The sequence below is a fragment of the Atheta coriaria genome, unplaced genomic scaffold (genome assembly GCF_025399875.1).
Source record: "Atheta coriaria isolate IRGN ID8LTWV9N9 unplaced genomic scaffold, Caltech_Dcor_3.1 hic_scaffold_9_pilon, whole genome shotgun sequence".
NCBI classification, from domain to species: Eukaryota; Metazoa; Arthropoda; class Insecta; order Coleoptera; family Staphylinidae; genus Dalotia; species Dalotia coriaria.
The window spans coordinates 4,636,077-4,656,856 of NW_027045451.1; the positions used below are offsets into that span (position 1 = coordinate 4,636,077).

At 43.3% G+C, this 20,780-nt stretch overlaps 1 protein-coding gene across 10 annotated transcripts in view; it reads right to left on the bottom strand.

Moving 5' to 3' along the window:
* Positions 1–3,920: 3,920 nt before the first annotated feature.
* LOC135798926 (homeobox protein prospero-like) overlaps positions 3,921–20,780 on the bottom strand; it is a 39,020-nt gene continuing 22,160 nt past the window's right edge. For 4 of the 10 annotated variants that reach the window (XM_065311911.1, XM_065311909.1, XM_065311912.1 and 1 more), the window contains exons 3-7: positions 10,656–13,073; positions 10,343–10,585; positions 9,390–9,544; positions 4,779–4,938; positions 3,921–4,475 (exon numbers count right to left, since the gene is read on the bottom strand). In XM_065311911.1, coding sequence (XP_065167983.1) covers positions 4,296–4,475; positions 4,779–4,938; positions 9,390–9,544; positions 10,343–10,585; positions 10,656–12,968 — 3,051 coding nt within the window. In that variant the 5' untranslated portion in view covers positions 12,969–13,073 and the 3' untranslated portion in view covers positions 3,921–4,295. Of the gene's footprint in view, positions 4,476–4,778; positions 4,939–9,389; positions 9,545–10,342; positions 10,586–10,655; positions 13,074–13,135; positions 13,211–13,242; positions 13,288–20,780 lie in introns of those variants that run through there. The other 6 variants (XM_065311919.1, XM_065311913.1, XM_065311914.1 and 3 more) reach the window with 6 other exon arrangements.

Genomic DNA, 20,780 nt, shown 5'->3' on the forward strand with positions numbered 1-20,780 from the left:
ACATGTGCGGCACTGGTGAGCTGCGCATGCGCAAGCGCGGTGTGCGTGCGTCGTGTTATTTTACCGAATGTGTGTGCATATTTAAAACCAAACTTGTTGCAAAACGCAAAAGCACAACCGAAAATTGTGACGTTAGAACTGATATAACTTCGTTGAATAGTATACATACTTGTCATTATGTCATGAAAAAACGGCCAAAATGTTGTTTGTCTCTTACGATACGATATACAATGTGTTCGAGAAATATCACCGATTACGGTCGGTCTCGGGAATAGAAAGAAATGAAAAACTTACATTAAACATTGCATTATTAGTCTCGAAAATGGGTAAATACTAATTATATTAATGGGTGTGAATGTGTAAACATTGTGGGTGGCGATTATTCAAGAAACGGACCCAAAAACCATGTACTTATCCATGTGTGGTGCCTGCTGCAGTGGCGGCGTGTGTAGGGGGAGCTTGTATGTTAGTTTTGGGGGGGTCTACTGATTTACGCCTATACTGTTGCTTGAACCCTGCTTTCAATAAAACAGGGTCGGAATCTGCTCGGATTGACCTCAAAAATTACTTCTTACAGTCTCATCCAGAAAGCAATGTAATTCCTCCGCTATCCGCTAGGCGGCCATCTCCGACACGCCTAGGCGGACATTTTCTGAATTCATCTGTGGTCGCATACTTCTAGCAAATTGTCGCATTGTGATAAAATGCTATACATTTCGACAATTTGCCGCTGCGCTTGACAGGTTGTGCACCGTGCGTGCGCCATTAATATTTTGACTTTTTCGGTTCGTTTTTCTCTTATTAGAACTTAAACGCGACACGCCGGTGGTAGTCCTCTAATCGATCTGTGATCAATCAATCTGATGTGAATCAATTAATAATTGTATCCTGTTTAGTTTGCTGAGACGGTGCGGGCTTGTCCCGCGCCTATCTGTTTCTCGGGGTATATTTGGTTTATTTATTCTCTTGTTTGTCTATGTTACGATAATTATAAGTCGGTTTTTTGTATTTTCTGTGTTCTATTGTTATTAGCGCGGCGATAATTGTGATAAACTGTTTCGTTTACTCGGAAAAATTGTTTATCGATTGTGAATTGTCAAAACCAACCGTATATTTTTGAGGTCTTGTGTGTGTCTGTTGCACAGATTAATTATTATAATAATAATTAAGAAGTGATTAGGAATTGTTGCAGTATTTCATGTTAAGAAAACCTGTTTTAAGTTTTGATACATGAAACAAATGCAACAATCACTTGATACTGTTTTTATACTGTTTAGTTCTGTCATTGATTATTGTTATCTATTGTTTCAGTTGAGTCATAAGTTGATGATTATCCGTTATTGTAGTTCTGGTTTAATGTGACCGGTGCCTGCATGAATGCGTTATCTATTGCCGAGAGTTATATCCGTAAACTATTGAGATTATTCTGTAATTTGTGACACGTGGGCGTTGCTGCTGACTTCTCAGTTATTATTACTAAAAAACCTATTTTATAGCCAAGTTTAATCTGCAAGGAGTTATGCTGCTTCTGTATTAATCTGCTGCTAACTTTTTTTAAGTACTTCCATTTTTTGTAATCATAATATTGATGTGATTATAGCGTCAATTTACCTCAATATTCCAACTTAATAAGTTAATCAGGCGGTGCGCACACAGTGAAAATGACTATCAGTATTATTTCGTAAAATTAACATCCAATATGTGCAAAATGCTATATCAACTACATGCTGACGTATTTCACACGCAAGTACCTATTGCATTTTGAGAAAAGCTTAATTCATATTATTTACACCACCGTAATATGTATTTTACTTTGATTAACTGTATTTTTATTAAGTATATTTCTTTTAAAAGTGATTTGAAGTGTACGTACACCGCTGATAACATCGTGTGAAATTGGCAAACATGGCGTGCATTGCAAAACGGAAACGCAACGAAAAGATCTTCAGAAATCCAAACACATTAATTTTGATAACGCAACCGAAGTGCTCACGAAGCGACGTAACGCAAAATCGAATTTATTCGTAAATGAATGGCAGTCTTATAATTTCGGCAGTTAGTATGCAACTCGCAATGCGCACAGGTTTGTGGCATTCGTCTCGTAATTTTAATAGTGTTGTTTTTTGTTTTAGGAACAGGAAAATCACAATTTGCGCCCGGTCCGGTTGTGGACCGGTCGTGAAAAACTGCAAGAACGCTAGTTTTGCCAATCACACACGCGCATGAAACATTGAGGTTCATTTCACTATTACATTCGAAATTAAACCGTTCTGAAGTGTTTCTTTACAATAAGATTCGCGATGGTTGCATCCGATTTGCAGTAACATACTGGTACAACAAAGTAACATACCCAAACATAAACATAAAACATAACAAGGACAAGGACATAACGGCACATAATAAAAAAATAAAATAAAATCAATTATATTTTCATTCATGATTGTACGTGATGATGTTTTTTTCCATTTAAATTAAATAATTGACTAGTTGCCTCACACGGTGTACAAAGGTGGACTACAATGGCCGCTCCCTTTCCGAAAATAAAATAAAACAGTGCTCGTGAACGTAAGATTAACTTAAAATTAACTAAAAACATATATTATGCAGGCATCCCGATTAAACTAATTAGCAACTAGCCTTTTTCTTTTACTACAATAAAAATACAATATTAGAATGTGGAAATGTACAAAATAAACATAAATAACTTAACATAAAGGGCATGCCAACGTAATACAACGTATAATATAAAAACATCGATCGAATCTGATTCGAATCGTGTGGGCAAGTACGCATACGCAGCAGGACAACGCATGTCTCACTCAAAAAGAGTAAGACATGCGTGGTGCTATCCACGCAAGGTGACTTTACAGATCGAATGTCCCCAAAACGCAATCATTATCGATTCATGAAATGGAGACATTCGAGCGCAAATGGACTAGCTGTGTAATAATCAACTTTGGTTAATTAATCGTGGTACAAATAATACTTCAATATAAATTAGGCTATTAACTAAGTAATAATATATACACTTGTATGTACATGCATGTCCTGATTGACATGGCGGTGCTCTTTGCTGTCCCATCGCGAAAGTGTATCGAATCGGAAACACAAATATTTGATGTGGAGAGTTCCGTTAAAAATGAAACAAAGAATCCAACTAAAGAGAAAATAGACACAACGTAATCGTGCAGATTGTACTTTGACCGTATCTGATAGCTCGCTTACGTACAAAAACAAATGTTTGTATCTATTTTATCCCATCTTCACCTCGTTTTAGCTCCGTAATTATCAATTAATGCAATTATGAATAATAAATACTTGGTTAGCTTTTCCCGTTTTCTCGTCCGATATAAATTTTAAATATCCGGTTATTTAGTAATTATTTATAATAAGATATCAGGTAAAATGATTCAATGATTAACTATTTTATAATCGATCGCGCGTGCGTGCGCGCGACATGATTGATTATATTTATAATTATTCGTTTAGTTCACGCTTTTCTTGTTTTTTTTTTTTGTTTTGTTTTCACCTTAATTTTGTAATTCACTGTTCGTCGCGACGAACGCTTTAGCCTGAGGCGGAGATATTTAGTAATTAACAATAGTCTTTTTGTTATTTATTACTTGTTTCTTGCATCAATTGTTATGCTTCACTTCTGCTTAGTTTTGTGCAATTTTCGTACGCAATCAAACTGTCAACCTAACACAATTTTCAACAACACCGCTGAAATCGCCCGGAACAAACGCGCACAGCGTTGCCCATCGCGATTCAGAACGGCTTTCTCCAAATATCATTTTAGTACTCTCTTTCTTTTACTCATTTTCACTCTTTCTAATATATATTATATTAATATTATTATATATAAACAATAAAACGTTGACAGCTTCATTTTTTTGCTTCTTTTTCATTTTTAATTTAAATTTTTAATAAACTTACGCACCATGCGTCACCGATTCGTTGGATTTTTTCATTCTCAATAATATTATGTTAAGCGATGGCGGTCATGGCGGCATGTAGCTCTGGTTACAAGCCGCCGCCGCTTTGTTATGTGTGTGATCTTCAGTTATCATTTTGTTTTTGTTATTTCTAAATATGTTAATAATTAGTTGCGCGATGCGTTGTTAGCCAACGATGACGATACCTTATGTTTTTCGTGTTGTTGGTGGCTTCTTTTTCCCTGTTGCAGTTGATGTGTGTTCGTGTGTGTGTGTGTGGATTGGTAACGCGCGTTACCAAATGGCGATATCGTTACCGTTGGGCAGCGCCTCCGTGCAATGCATGCCGGCCGGCGCCGGTCACTCCAGCTGCTCCAGGAAGTTGGGCGATTTGAAGTACTCGGGCACTGGATCGTCCATTCGTGAGATGATCTTGTATATCGACTTCTTCCACGATTGTTCTGTATCCCTGCCTTCCTGGATCGCCTTAAAGAATTCGCGCAACGTTTGCTCCACAACAAAGCGGAAATTTGACGGCACCTTTAAACATTCAAATTATTAGTTTCATTTGTCAATAAATATTTATATAATTTTAAAACAAGACAAGACAAGACAGGACAGAAGAAATACACTAAGATGCAACGTGTTACAACATTCAAGGCATGATTATACATCCCCAATCTTATTGTACGTTGATTTTGTTAGATATAAACTGACATGCGGTGGTGTCTGGTGTTGTTTGGATGTGTTAATTAAACGAATGTACGGTTTGTTAGGCGAGAATAAGAGTGGGATTGTAATAATTGCCATGGTCCTTTCGCAATGGAAAAGGAAGCCACGAACCTGTGGGCCCCATACCTCGATGTGATTATTTCTGTTGTAGTGCAGATTGAGCACGCGGTACAATTCAGAGTCTCCACCGACGTGTAAGTCGTCGGCGTTCTTCGCGCCCTCCGACACTGCTTGCCTGGCGTACTTCTCCATTTGGATGTAGTAGAACTCCCTGCAGCAAAAAAACAAAAACCGAATAAATAACAACAATCATAGATGGAAGCGAACGCGTGCAAAAGGCAGCGTTGCGTAATTGCATTACCGTAGACGTAGCGCAACGGAAAGAACAACTGCTAATTTTGAGTGGCGCACTTCTGCCCGGAGTAACTTCGCGAACGAATCACGACGCTCGAGGTGAACAACGTGCAACGAACGCGTACGCGACAACGTATCGTAATTGCGTCTACATCGATAAACACCGTACAGCAGCAACACCGTACTAGTCGAGCACGTGGAGTACGCAAGTGGCAATTAACGAATCGAATTGCGAAGAAACACAACGCGCGCGAGAGAAAAAAAAATGGTGTAAGAGCGTACGCGGATTCGTGTCAACTTTAACTCGTTGAATCAGCCGTCAGCTGTTAATCGTCACGGGTCGTCGATGCGAGAAAACTCGACACTCAACGTGGCACATCACTAATTCACCAACTAACAAGATGCATTTCTGTATGTTGTGTATGTTGTTCGGTGCGAAATCAAACCACGACTCGACATGTGTCGCTCTGGATTAATTTGTTTTGCGGATAGTTTCGATTTCGATATCGGTAATGCAGCGCGCGTCGAAATCGAAAGTGAAGCTATTAAGCGCGTGCATTATTAATTGATATTTTATTACGCAATTATATAATTTAATTGTAATTGTCATAATTTGCGGCCGGTCGCTTGATCAGAGAGTTAAACACTGTATTTGCGTGCGCGTTTTCGATCGCCTATCAATATTGAGCCGGCAACACACAACACACGAAGCATCGCCGTTTGCGGTGTCACGTCATACCCCGGCCCGCTCGCACACGCCTGTATGCCCAAATACCAATTATAGGCCAATTGGCCGTACATAATTAATACCGTATTAGAACTGGTAAATTATTTACTTATCAACTGTTGCTCATGGCGATTTGTATCCACCGAAAAATTGGAACAACTTGTAAATCGAGCGAATTTCTTTTTAACCTGGTTTGAGTTCAAGCCCGCATACGCATTGTGCATGCACGTCGTGCCAGCGACGACTTACAAAATACAAAGAGAGAGTCGCAGAGTAAGTCGCAAAGGTAACGCACACACCGTACACGTATAATCTTGTACCACCTGCCGTTAAAATTAAAATTCACAAGTTTCTAGCCGGCATGTAGTTCAGTGCACCCTCGATTTGGTACGTAGAGCAAAAACGAATGTGAAAATCGGCAAAGAAATGCCCTTTCTTACTCTTGCTGTGTGGCAAGTAGTAACTTTTCCCGTCGGAAGCGATCAACAAGGCGGTTCCCAAGCATATTCACATCAGCAAGTCAACCCTTGAATTGAGCGCCAAGGTGAAACCAGGTACGCGCTGCAATAGATTAGGTTCTAGTGCGCGCGCGAGTTTGCAAATGGGCAAACCGTCATTGCTGCCGAAATAATGTAAATACGAAGGGTCACAAGAAGGGGAGCGTCTTGGCGCTTTCTTTGCGGCTTCCCGGTGCCGTATGCGATTGCAACGAACTTCTTGGAGACGTTACGCGCGCATGACAAAAGATTCACATCTGCTTTTTGATTTACCCTCCTCAAAAGTCCACAAGTCTCTCGCAGCGTGTTTTTATGAGCGTTTTTCATGTATCACGTCCCCTTCGTAGTTCCCCGAACGTCTTCAAGACGTTTGCCATGCATTGTGTTTTATTGTACGCGTAAGGAACGCGTGCTTTATTGTATCGTTTTACACGTGCCTCTAAAATGAATTGAATGCTTTTCCTTTTACTGCTTATAAGACGATAAAAAGAAAGCTGTACAAACGAAAAAAAAAATAAAAACGACCAAGACCCGAAAAAAGTATTATATTGAGTTATTGAGTTTGAGTTTAAACTTCTAACACAAATTTTAATAACTTTCTTAAATGACTAGTTGACGCAGCACGGGCGGAGACGATAATACGTATTTATGTGCGGGTTTGCAGCGATAAAGCCGACGAAAGGAAGTAACTGTCACGAGTCGAACAAGTCAAGAATTATCACATCTTTGCTAGCCACTTTCAACTTCCGCGATGCGATTACATATTTTGTGTTGGCATGTGCCGCGGAAAATTCAACATAAATCAAGCAAAGCACATAATTATGATGATTAGAATGTGTATGCGCAGTAAGTTTGAAATAAGAGATTTTGATTTACCAAGATAAGTTCTCATTACGAGCGAGGGTCTGTCTAGCGTGCGGTGTGTGTAAAGCATAGAACACACATACACAAATATGATGGTTGTGTTTGAACAATGCGTGAACCCTCCTCGCGTACTTGCTGTACTCGTTGACGGATGACGACGTGCGGCGATTACGGTAAGGAACGCGCGAAGCGCACAGGGGACAGATGTTCAATCGACTTGCATCGAAAAACCGTTACAACTAGTTTTCTAATACTTATTGCTCGATACGACCCTCACCGGGAGCCATACGGCACCCCTGGTGCTATAATTTTGTGGAATCATTTATTTCATTCCCATATATGGGGAAATATAAAAATTTTTGCAAAAAATAAATAAAAATAAAATTTTAAAATGTTGAAAACGCGTAAAAACGTTTATAACGTGCACGAACCAAATTTGTAAATTGTAATTCTAATTGTAATCGGAAATAAGCCGTTTTGAGTGCTTGTTTCGTTTCCCTCCATTCACCACACTGAATTTCGCTCCCTCTATGCATATCGCACACAGCTATACACAGATTATATCATTAATTAATTACATAGTAATGTCCGGTAATCACCACTGCGAACAATCCTAGATAAAATGACGAGCAACGCAGGCGCACGCGAATTATAATTACAAATATAAGATTAATTAAGTTGCATCTGATCTTGCAAAGCTTTTCACTCAGCGAAAGATGCGAAAGAATTAAAAGCGTAGAAAAGTGAAATGTCTGGTTAGTAATTTTCAAAGACTTCAGCGCCCGGAGCGGCAGATCTCTGAGGTCTAAGGTCGTGGCCGCCGCCAATGCTGCTCGTTCCGCCATCACAGCGGCGCACATACACGCCGCTGCTCAATTAAAAATAACTTAATTAAGGTCTTGAGACTAATTAGTAGAGTTGGCGTTTTTATTTTTCTTCCCTTCTGCCCGGCGTTCCCGCGTGTGTTTTTTTTTTCTTTTTTCTTTTTCATCTGCGAAAAGCGTGCGAGACCAACGACGCCGAGCGGCTCGTGCACTCCTTTTTCTTTTACGTCGAGCTCGCCCCGTGGGCTCGCGTTTTTCTTCTTCGTGTGTGCGCCCGCGCTATAACGCCGCCGCCCCCGTCTATCTAATTAACTTTGATGGTCGCACATTCGCGCACGTCGTCCACACATACAGAAAATCTGGTGTGTGGGATAGGGAAATTATGAAATTAGTCATTATGCAATTTGCTTCTCCGGTAAATTTTCATACGCGAAGCAAAAGAACGGCAAAAGCGACCTTTAAACGCGCATGCCTCTTTAAATTAAAAAAATTAATTAAGAATTTTTTTTGTTTGTTTTCATCCACATACCATCTTGTTAGTTTTCCCTGCTTGAAATGAGAACTCTCATATTTATTTGACAGATTTAAATTTAACGCAACCAATTTGAGCCCCGGAAAAAAAGTATAATGAATAGTTAGTAATTTGTTTGATTTGGTCTGTGTTGAATTACCCCGATGTGTGCATTTTGCGGGCGTAACAAATTCAATCATCTGGACACGACGCGCCTCGCGGATTGTCGAGCGGAGAAGCAACGCTGTTTGTTTGCACAAAACGTTGTCGCACAACAAAACACACGACAAACATGCGAATTTAAATTCCCTCATTTCCCAAGTTCATCGAAGCACTGCAACACTGATGTGTGCATTACACACAGTGTGGTCAATGACGAAAACCTGCACAACTTTTTTGCGCTTCAGATTAGAGCTCAGCTCGTGTTGCAGTCGATCACGATGTGTGTGCATGTGCGTGTGTTTGTATTCCGGCATCGTTTTCCAACTTTTACTTGCCGGGATGAGAAGCGGATTGCTGCGTAGGTGCACAGGAGGCGCGCGCGCGCGCCGAGGAAGGCAATAAAAAAGACTTTTCCGGCAGTTTTCATTTGAAAAAAAAAAAACGAGCGTACGAGGTAACTATTCGCAAATGAAACCGTGCACACACGCACATGCACTCAAATGCCCGCCGTGGAAAACTGCTTTGTTGTGCCGAGGTAGTTTGCATTTTGCTGCCAACAAGCAGCGCGGTCACATATGCTTCGCATGCACAACAAGCCTTCCGGCGAAAATGGTACATACAGCTTTTTCAGTGTGCGCACGCGGCGGAGAAACAAAATTATTTTCCGCGTGTTTTCTCCCGACGATGTGCAAATGAGATAATCGTAAAATAGCAATTGTTCTTTCCGTTTCTGCGAGTTGTATGCAATTAAAAAATATATAAAAAAAACATAATAGCACTCACCTAAAATTGGAGAACCACTTGACCAGCTGGGCAGTGTTGTTTTTGTTAAACTTAATGTCCGGGAAGTACATCTTGAGCACCGCCGAGCTGGGGTAGCGCACCCAGAAGAACATCAGCTTGGCTTTTCGCAGATGCATCGGCGTCAGAGTCGACGAGTTCACAGGAATTAAGGAAATATCAGCACAAATATGTCAGTTATAATCGTAGAAGAAAAAAAAACGTCAGCTGTACATGAATAATAATGCAACACCAAGATTATTAGCAAACGTTAGCGAAGGAGGGCAATTTTCTTTTTCCTATAATTGATCAAATTAGCAATGCGAATCAACTGATCTGGATTGTAATATGAAAGTTTAAAATTCGCAAAGTTATCGTGTAATCTTCAATACGTCACGTGCGCTATTCTCACAAGGTGTTCCGCAGAAAGGCTAAGAAGAACGAGTTAAATATGTATGCTGGGTTGGTCGAACGTGTCCAGAAAGTTACGAACCTAATGATAGGTATTCGTTACTTTGTTACTTTATTTTCCTATCCTTCATGACTCAATCTACCCGCGTCTAGTGCGCATAAAAAACGATATATCTGCAGATTCATTAATAATGCACGCGACTTCTTTCTGTACACTTTCGCGTTATTAATTATTCACGTAGATGTTGGTGGGAAAATTGAACTGGCTGGCGTGGAAATCGAAACGTCTTATCGCGGTATATTTTCCGTCTGTAATCTAGGACAGCGCGGCGTAGAAATTGATTTAAATCGGATTTAAGCGCGCGCATCTAAGGTTTCGACGATGACTTAAAGGTTAGACACAGAATTTGACCTCAAGCGATCTGATGAAAACCCGCAAGTTCTCTTTTATATCGGATTAATGAAATAAAAGTAGAGTGAACGACTTGACGGTTTGCTAAGATTGGTGTTGATGCGTGAATGTTATTTTTGTATAAAAAGGATATTGTAGGCTGCATTCCGTCGTACGAGATGTCCCCGGAGTTGCAGTCGGAGTTTCGGTCGGCGTCCATGCTCATACCACCGTTGGGGCCGCGTATGTGGCCGTAGTCGGGCGATCCGCCGTGCTGGGCGGCGGCGAGGAGAGCCGGATGAAGTAACGTCGGAGGATGATGCAGCGGCGGCGAATCACGCTCTATCTTATGCATGCGTGGCGGCGAGGACGACGCCTGTTGCAAATAACCATGTAACTGTTCACACAAGGTTCACAAAAACGATTTGTACAGAATTAAGATCAAACAAACAAAGAGCGCGACGTACCTGCATGGCCATGTGGTGTCCATGGCTCGGTCCGTGGAAGAACGGGCTGTATGGTGAGAAAACCTGAGATTCGTGCAGACCCGGATTGGGGATGGCCACTGAGGTGGGCAGCGAAACGGGCAGCATGGGAGGCGGTTGATGGTAGGGTGGTGGCGGCCTCGGAGACGGGCACGAATTCGGCTCCATCGACGCCGGAGACATACCCATGCCGTCCTGGCCGAGAATGCGGCTGACCGTGCGCGGCGTAATGCGCGTATCGGTTACCTTATGCCGCTTCTTCTTGGGCGCCACGACCAGACTGAGGGCCTCGTTCTGCTCGGGGCTGTTCTCCTGCTTGGCAACGCAGAAAGGATGGTTCATCGCGTACAGCGCTGCTTGGCTAATGCCCGGCGGCTTGGGCGGCTGAAACATCGGAGGCCTTATATGCAAATCGCTCGTTTGTTTGGAGTGCATGTTATTCATGTGATGATGATGCGCAGGCATCATCGGATGGCATGGGCCATTTCCATTTACCATTTGTGTGTTGCTGCCACTGATGCTCCCGGTATGGGGGTTACCTCCGCCGCCCACACCGATTGAAGGATTTGCGGATGATGGTGGAGGTGCGCTGGGCCGTTCGGCTACCTTGGTCCGGGGAGATTTGCGGTCGAGCAGCTGAGACGCCATGAGCAGATCCTTGTTGAGCTGCTCCGCCGAGGCGGCCGCGTCGTTCTTGCACCGTCTCTGATGCAGGAAGCGGGTCACAATCGAATCGATGAGATTCGACAAGGAAGCGGTAATCTCGGATTTGAGAGCATCAGCGAGGCCCTCGAGGTCGGTTCCAGTGGGTGTCGTCATGTTGCGCATCATTGATAGCCGATCAGCAAAGTTCTCGGGTTTCTGCGAATGGTGATGCGGATGATGCGGCTGTTGATGATGGTGGCTGTGGTGGTGGTTGTTGGTCGGATGAGGAACTTGTTGGCTGGCATGAGACTGCGACTCGGCCATTGAAGCGGCGGCTGCCGCCTCCTTGACCATACGTGCCTCTTGCTCCAGCATCAGTTTGTGACTAACGCCCAAATACATGGCGGCGGCATTGCTAAGGTGTGGGTTTTCATGCAGCAGACCGTTGTGAAACGGCCGGCCACCCGGAGGACTAATCTTCAATTTGCTCACCTGCTGCGCCAACGTTGGCGGCTGCGTCGTGGTTGGCGTCGTTACTGACGGCACTGGCGACGCGGGCGCCGATCTTTTGCTCTGCTCACTATCGCTAGGTAACTCCTCGATCTCCTGGCTCTCTTCTGATCCCTGGTCCATGCGGGTACACAGCTGCACGTACTTCTGCTGCATCTCGGCGAGCTGTTCCTGCATTGTGCGCAGCTGCGACTTAAGAGCGTTCTTCTCAACGCGCTTCTGCCGGATGGGCTCTTCCATCATCAACTCTTCTTCGTCATCGATGTATCGGTCAGCATTGCTATCGTGTTGCTGTGGCTGGTAGAGTTTGCGCTTTTTGCAACCGTTTACCTGCTGCGGCGCTGGGCTGGAGCGCATACCTGAGACAATATTTTCCACGCGCGCCTTCTTCGCATCCTCTGGCTTAGCGGGGCTGGACGGCTCCACTTTCGGCGACGGCAACGATTCCGTCTCCATGCCGTTGAGCGCCTCCTCCATCAGCTCCGCCTGCTGGCGCTCGCCCACGACACCCGCCTCCACTAGGCATTCCTTCATCGCAACCACAGCCGCAGCATCCGCGGCATCCTGGCTGCGGTCGGTGTCTGCCTTGTTCGGTTCGTTGTTATTGTTATTCATGATGTTGTGATCCTGTGCGCCGTTGCGCAGGTCGTGCTCCAGCGCGAGGAATTCGTGCTTGCGCCCCTGAAGGATATCGCGCAGCATGTGGTGAGCGAGTTGTTCGCCCGAAGGCGGGCTCCCGCCGCCGTCCGTTAGACCGCCACCAACACCACCGCCACCACACCGTATCACCGCGTCGAACTTCACCGAATCCTCGCTCTCTGTGTTGTTGCCATCCACCACTGGGCCCACTTGTGACACCGGCGTTGTCGAAGCCGGCGCCTTTTGTCTGCCGAGCAGTTCGTTTAACATTTTCGCCGGCGCGAAACCCGGTCCGAAAAGACCGAACTGTTGATGTTGCGTGAAGATCGCGCCGTACAAACTATTACCGTTGCCGAGGAAGGTCGGCCGCGAACTGAAGTTCGGTATCGACGAGTAGCTATTGCGTGGCTCGCCGGCGTCCACGCGCTGTCTGGTTCTTTTGCTTTTCTTCAGGAGTTTATCTGTGTACAAACCGAACTCTGTCTCCTCCTCCGATGACATTATAAGTTAAAGCGTTATTGGTCGTACCGGTTCCCCCTCTACGCAGCCCCAGGCAGATGAATTTTGCGGTGGCCCCCACTTAAGAATAGTCGCCCATGTCAATACCTGAAGCAAACGGAAAAACGTATTCTTTACATCCGGTCGGGTCGGTCTCCTCTCCTACTCACACGGCACACACATGCAACAACAGCAACAGCACCGGGCCGAAACCCAGCGCCCTAAAGGAAAGCGTGCGCAAGCAAGAGGGGAAGAAGCACGAGAGAGCTAAGAACACCTGCGGCTCCACATTGCAAACGGGCACAACTGTTGATCTGCGGCGGCCGGTCGGAGTACTCGCGTCGCACGAGTGCGCTTACATATGCGGCCCACACAAACGCGCACTCAAAACACACACTCACGCATACACAGCCAAAAGGAAGCAACTACTTTGCGTCCACACACACACCAAACCGCACGCAGAAATATTAGCATAAAACTTGGCGCATATTAACGCACTGTGGCGGTGAGTAATATGTCGCTATCCAGAGAGATACGGACGTAGGCATTCTTATTGTAATGATGCCTAACCAGCTACAGTTCTAATTAAATACGCAAAGGGCGAGAAGAAAACGGACGCTTTTTTTTTGCGCGCTTGCAAATCCAATCTCTTTCAGATTGCGCTCGCAACTCCACGAAGCGCCCCCGTTTGTTTGCATCTTCAAAAAGGAAACTGCTTCTTTTAACTTTTAAATTCACAAACGCGAAAAAAACTTGAAGACGGACGCCGCATTTTCATCATTCCTCGGGATAAATGTACAAAGTGAAATTGGCCGACTAATTAACTCATCATTAGTTGAATTTCCACTCATTTTTTTCTTAACCTCGAGGCACCAAAAGAAAAACACAACAACAAAGAATACAAAAGTCTTATTAAGCGGCGTTAATATTCCAATTAGATATGCGTATCTTCTTATCTGTTCCGAAAACATTTATTGAACGCAGCCATATGGCCGCACCACTTGAGCGATGTGTGCGCGCATAGGAAGTGTAATTCTCACCAATAAATTACCATCTGTCGGTAATGCCCGCGCACTGTCTTATCGACGAAATGAAATTAGACTCTTATCGCGGGGCGTGTACTTCGTTCGATTCGCATTGCGTATACACACGCAAACTCACTTATCACGCATATCAATATTGCCGACACTTTCCGAAAACAAGCTTCATACACCTACAAGTTTTATATTACGTCGGATTTGATTATTCTACAAATATGCTGAGTGTTTTACTTTACTAACTCCTACAGTAAACATATAAGAACTTAGAATGTGTTTCTGAGTTTCCAGAGAAGACCCTTAACAATAGAAGCTTGAAAAATTAGATTTGCATTCGTGCGAGTCCCTCCTTTAAGAAACATATCGTGGGAATCGTACACATCTTAGGGTTGCCGGTATTATCCTCAACTTCTTCTGCAAATCATCCGAAAATAACGTCTTTCAGGTAAAAACATCAACATCTCCCCTTTTATATAAGTATTTTTCAGTATTTCCGAAATCATTTTATGAGAATTTTGCGAAAATAAAAAAATTCTCACACCGGATGCACTCCTTTACATTTTATTTATCATAAAGCACGAAGCGCATGACAGACGACGCCTGAAACGCCGTGAACAATATGTTAATCTTATTCATTAAGAGTATCGCACCGGCGAATGCATGTGTGGGAAACAATAAAGTTCCTTTTCAGGCGACGACGTCGCCGCTCGCGGTGGTGTTCGGCTCGCATGACCGCGCCGGAACGGAAGTAACTACCGGCCGACACACAACACACACGATCTACTTTTTGATGAGGCGCTGACCATTGCCGGAAACGCATCTCTCTATCTTAGTAGGCAGCAAACACACCTGAACAATATGGAATGCGTTTTTTTTTTCATTTTCATGTTTCGTGTGTCGTATCGGTACGAATCGGAAACAAAAGCGAAATAACTAAGGAAACATAAGCATATGTCGCGTGTAACCATATGGTTTTAATAATAGCACACATTTCGGTTAGACAATGCATATCTAATTAACTTTACTTTAATTCTAAACACAACTGTTAAATTTTTAAGTAAGAAAATTTTATTTTGCTTACAATTTAATAAATATAATGATATTGAACGTAGTGTTACTCTTCAAGTACTTGATGTGTTGACAAATGTGACATGTTAAAGTCTCATCGTAAATAGCGTACGCGTTATGATCTAATTAGTCGTTTAAGTGATGACTTAGCGTCACATTGCTTACATCGTCCCTAACTGAACACATCCTGTCTGGTCGGCGTTGTATCGCCAGCCAGCGATATGTTATTTAAAGACGTCAGTGTTGACTTTTTGTAGTAGATTCATTACAGGCATATTTTTTCGACGACAATTACACGCATTTTTGGCTGATTGTAATTAGTCGCTCGGATAGCTTAATTTCGGTGGGCAAATTGGTGAATTTGGCAAAATTTTACTAATTGCTCATTAGTTGCGGGCCCAAAATTAGAAAACAAAAAATTATGATTCTTGTGATTATGAAGCCGGCTGATCCAATGTGATGAATTGATGACGTGACACAAAAGCCCGACGATAAATACGATTTAATCACCTATCTGTTAACCGGACTGTGCGCCGCATGTGAGGAGGAAGTTTGTGCATTTAGCAGTGAGGGGGACGACTAAATGTCGCGATGGTGCACTTTGCGTTCGCGCTACGATTTGGCCTCTTTAAAGAGACGAATGTTGTGCGAAGCAATTAGGCGACCCGCGACACAATACGCGGGCGGCGCGCGCGCCGCCGAACGTGATTAACTTGTCCGGTATCTTATCTAAGTCGCAAGCGCGCGCTCTTTTTATAATCGTGCTTCCTCATTACGACCCGCTTCCTTTCCTTTAGTGCGTGATTTTCTCATGCCTTGTGCTTCCTAACGGAAGGAGACTCGTATAACATTCACAGATTCAGGCGCAGACGAAGTTACAAACAAGACGTGCGGTGCGATTTCCTCATTGGGGAGCAACTAAACTCAACTTTATATGCATGTGTGTGAGTGTGGTTGCATAAAAGCCTATTTTGCACATTGCGTATTTCGCATTTCTTCCTTTCCTGGGGTTTTTCGTATACTTTTCAAGGGCGCGCACGATACACGCAAGTCGCAGGTTTCCTAATGACGGAGTGGCTTCCTCGGCGTGGCAAGCACGTAGGCGTCTCGCCCCTATCTTAGAAGGGTGCAAAAGACAAAAGACCAGACTGCTCGAGAGGTACTCTGCCGCCTGCAGGAGATGCAGCGACTGCGTGGAATCAAACGAGGGTTTCTCGCGACGTTATTAATACCTAAACACGCTCATGATTCGACCGCAAATAGACATAATTTATTCAAACATTGCTATTGCCAATATCACGACAAGCAAACGTATAAACCAACCCAGCCGATTTTACAAGTGATAACACTTCAGCATTACGTTTCGCCGACTAGCGATTTATCAAACAAAATTAAAATCTAAAGTGCGCCCAAAGTGCAATAAAGGTGCAAATGAAGTTGCGGTAAATTTCGTAGATAAACGCTAACGCCTTGCACCGATATGCTCCCGCGATACGGATATTGATTTAATAAATAAGGCGGCTTACATTCGCGTTTTGTTTTGTTGCCTCCGCACCCAAGAACTTTTTTTATTGCACCATTTAAATCGATCCGATCCGAGCGATTGCGATGCTAAAAACGAATTGTCGACAATTTATAACGCATTTGTAGCGTGTACATTGTGTGTTTGTCTTTATATCGGATAATATAAAGTAAATTTACTTATTGTCATGCATCGATGTGTCTATAATGACTTTTAAATTAAGCAAACAGCAAAAAAAAATTTTTTCTTAAATTTGCTTTGCAAGTAAGTACAAGTAAAACAGTTCACATGCTAATTCGAGGGCCCGTATGAGAATTTGTGCTCGGTTGATTTATGCCGGTCGCTTCATTAATCGCACGCTGTTTTGTTCTTCTTAATACGCAGCGCTCACCTTCATGCATTCACTCCGAGACCACTTCAGATTGGTTTGTTACAGGCGCGCTGGTGATACACTTATTGTATACGAGAAGACGGCGGATGCGGAAGGAAACCCACGGTTCTCAAGCGCCAAGGGGTAAAGACACAATGGACGCATATCTCACGCAGATCGGACCTTGAGTATAGCAACGCATTCACGCACGGGGCACGAGAGTTGATGCATCCTGAATTCTGATCTTCGAGAGCAGAGCTCCGAGCTAGGTGTATGGTGCTAATCGAAACCGCGGTAACAATACAATACAGGGAAAATCACAATTAGCCAACCGAACAACATCTGAGCCACATTATCAAACACAAAGGAAAAAATTCATTGAACGTTGAGACTATGGACTTGAAAATTGTAAAAACATACACCTGAGATTTAAATACTAAGTCTTGAGGAAATGACAAACAAGAAAAACATGTCTTCCTGTCAAATTTTAAATAATTAGTAACGCTGTGTAACATTTAAAAAAAATTACACGTGTCGCGACACGCGTCCAAACACGCATTGACCATCAATTAGTTATTAATTTCATGGCAAAGCATCGCGCCCAAAAAAACACACTGAAAAAAAAAGCCACTGCGTCGTCGCACGGTGCTTAGCCACACACGCGTGCGCGCTGAAAAAGTAACGTAAGCTGCGCGTGAACGACGGAACATCGCTTAGCAAGGAAGCGAACGAAACCGGAATAAGGTGTGATTGCCCGGAGATGGGGCACGTTGATTGTGGTCACCTTCCGGTTCCGTTCTTCATGTGATTTTTTCCACCTCAACTTCTTCCTCTTGTTTTTATTTTATTTTACTGCTCTACGTGCATAACACGGATTCTAAACGCGTTGTGATTGCATATAAAACGCTCTCAACTTTTCCGAATAAATAACTTTTTATGTGTGCGCTTTAAAAAGTTTTTTTTTTTTACGAATTTACTTATGTTTGATTGCATGCTGGAAAGCTGTGTGTGTGTGTGTTTATGATGGGATGCGTTGAAAAGTTTATAAGGGCCAGCAAATTGTCTTAGCTACGAAAAGGACAAAAAAGAAATGTCACGAGTGTTGTGCTTTAACACCCGCCCGCAAACGAAATTTCTTTTTTTATTGAGCACCGTCGTACAAGAGGTGTTTTATTATGACATCGCGCACACGTGTGTGTAATACCACTTTCTTTTACCTACGTAAAATAAGTATATATTATATGTCGAGCGAATGACTTTTAAAAAGAAAGCGCTTTAAAGCGATTGCTATTTGCTGTTGTCCTCCAACCGTCATCATCATTTTTATCTCTTCGCCGTCGTTTCAAACCGCGAGGATGCGAATATGATGAAGTCATGTCATCCCAAGGACATAACCGTGTTTTATAGTTAATTTTCATGCGCCGAGCTTTTTCCTCCCCCGCTAGCACCTACGGAATGAATTTCAAGTTAACATTTCAGTGTTTTTATTACCACACAATCAAGTTGGATTTGCGAGGTGGTACTTGCTGTACTTTTATAGATAGCTGCTTGTAGTTTTTTGTGTGGGGTTCAATTACATGGCGTCGTTTTAGGGCTCGATTTCGTCGCCGCCGCCCTCACGATTCCATTGAAGGCTCAAATACTTGCACACGAAATATATTATAAGTGTAGTTATGGCGTTCAGCGGTTAAGTACTGTAATTTGTAACAGTTTCACTTTAACTTTTCGTTAACTTTGGACGCATAAATAATTCAAGTGAGATGTGCCTACTTTTTTGTCAGGGGTGGTATTTTTCCGGGTTAATTATTATCGCTGACCGTTCAAAGTGGTGCTATTAAGTGATCACTAACTAAAAGCATTTTGTTTATTCATTTTATTTATCTACTTACATGAATATTCGAACGGAACCAAAAAATATTTTTTCTTTTTTTAGTCTCAAGATATAAGAATATAAGAATACGAATTCCCCCATGCTGTTATTCATTCTTTTCCCCGTTTCCGTTTTTTATGCTTTACTTCTTCGCCTAAAAGGTTGCTGACGAATCCACCCACAACCCTTTTGCGCTCGCAAGCGTCCTGTCAGACTTCTGGCATCCATTGCCACCTATGCGCTTCTTTCTTTCTACGTCTCTGAAGTCGTCTGAAAAAATGTTGGGAGCGCAAAGATGCACGCAATATGCATAGGACGTTTTCCCCTATCGGGCTGAGTGCTCCTATCGCCTGCATTAGTCCCTCGTAAAAAGTGTGTAGTCGTGTTTTTAATCGATGCCCGGAAGAAAGAAATCTCGACGGTATGCGACAAGGTGTATCGAGTGTCAAGGAATAATGAAGAAATATGCAAAGGAGCGGGTTGTGTATAAAGCCAAAAAGAAACTTCGTGAAGCATGCAGTCGAGCGAAATGTGTTCGACGTCGCATTGTAAACAATAATAATACTGACGAGCAAACTATGAGAATAGAAGAGACGTTTCTTCCGCGCTGCATGTGCATCTAAGTAGTAATCAGGATAAACGCGAATATTTCCCGTGTTTCTCATTTCAATCATGTTGATTTATATTTGCGCGGGCAGTGACTCATGACCACGATCTCGCACATCGATGCATATCCAATCTAGCAGGTTGGTTTCGCTCTTGTCTCAGCGGCGATAGGGAAAAACGCGAACTGCATTCCGAGCGAAGCTGTGAGATCAATACGAAGCGGGAGAGTCGAACGAAAGGCCGCACACGGAGGCGGCGTGGTGTGAGGCAGGTTAGGGAGCGCCTGCATCACCTCCTTCTACCTCCTTCGGTCTCAGCCAACTCTTTTTCCTCTAGCGCGCTAACTTTTTACATCACTTCACTTCGAAATCATCCCGCCTCTCGCTCTCTCACCGCGTCTCTCGTGTCTTGTCTTGGGAGATGCAAGCCAACTGCATCGCTTCATGCACCAGATTCATATAATTACAATTGTGCTATGCGCACAATATCCGCCATCTCGCTCGGCAACACTCGAAACCCTTTCGGCAAAGAAACCCGCGGTCGCTTTCTCTTCCCTTTCTTCGTGTAGGTATGCTCTCTCCTTGAACAAGCGGCGCGATGCGCGCCGGGGATGCAAATGAATATCGCATTAGCGCGAAATTCCTTCGAATGGAATAAAACTCGGAATGAATCAGAAAGAACCCCAGCTTACGATCGCGCGCGCGTTCGTCATTAAGACATTATTAAGAAATGTAACCGCCGCGTTTTATTTCCACCGTCACGCCTTTCAAGCGCGCTTTATGCGCCCGAACCACTAAATTATAAAGCGTCAAGGCGCGAGAGAAGATCATTAAAGATTAAAGACGTCCAGAACACACTCGAGTTTACTCCGAGTCTAATATTTGAGTGTGTCAGCATGAGATAAATTTAATAACGTGTATGCGCGCGCTCCGCGTGGAAAGCGAATCACATTTTCCCACAACAATCATACGCGCGCGTCGTATAATGAATTTCAGCAATTAGACGAAGCACGACGACGTTAGTCACTTCCTAATAATACGTGCGCCGTTTTATTAAAGTATCACTAGACAAGTGTAAGCAATTTATGTTTTGATGCATGTAAAAATATATATTTCTAAGTATTTAGGCCAGTTTTGAGTATATATGAACACATATGTGTGCGTAGTTGTGTTTGATTTCGGATGTGTGGCAAGTTTGTTTGTTCGCTTGCATATCCGCCGCTTAAGCATGCGAAATGGGCTGCCTATTAGTGTGCATTCAGCGTCATTGTGCGCGTGTCGTCTAAGCCCTCCGCGGAGCGCGACGTTGTGTTCACCTCGCAGTACAGCAATATTTGCTCACA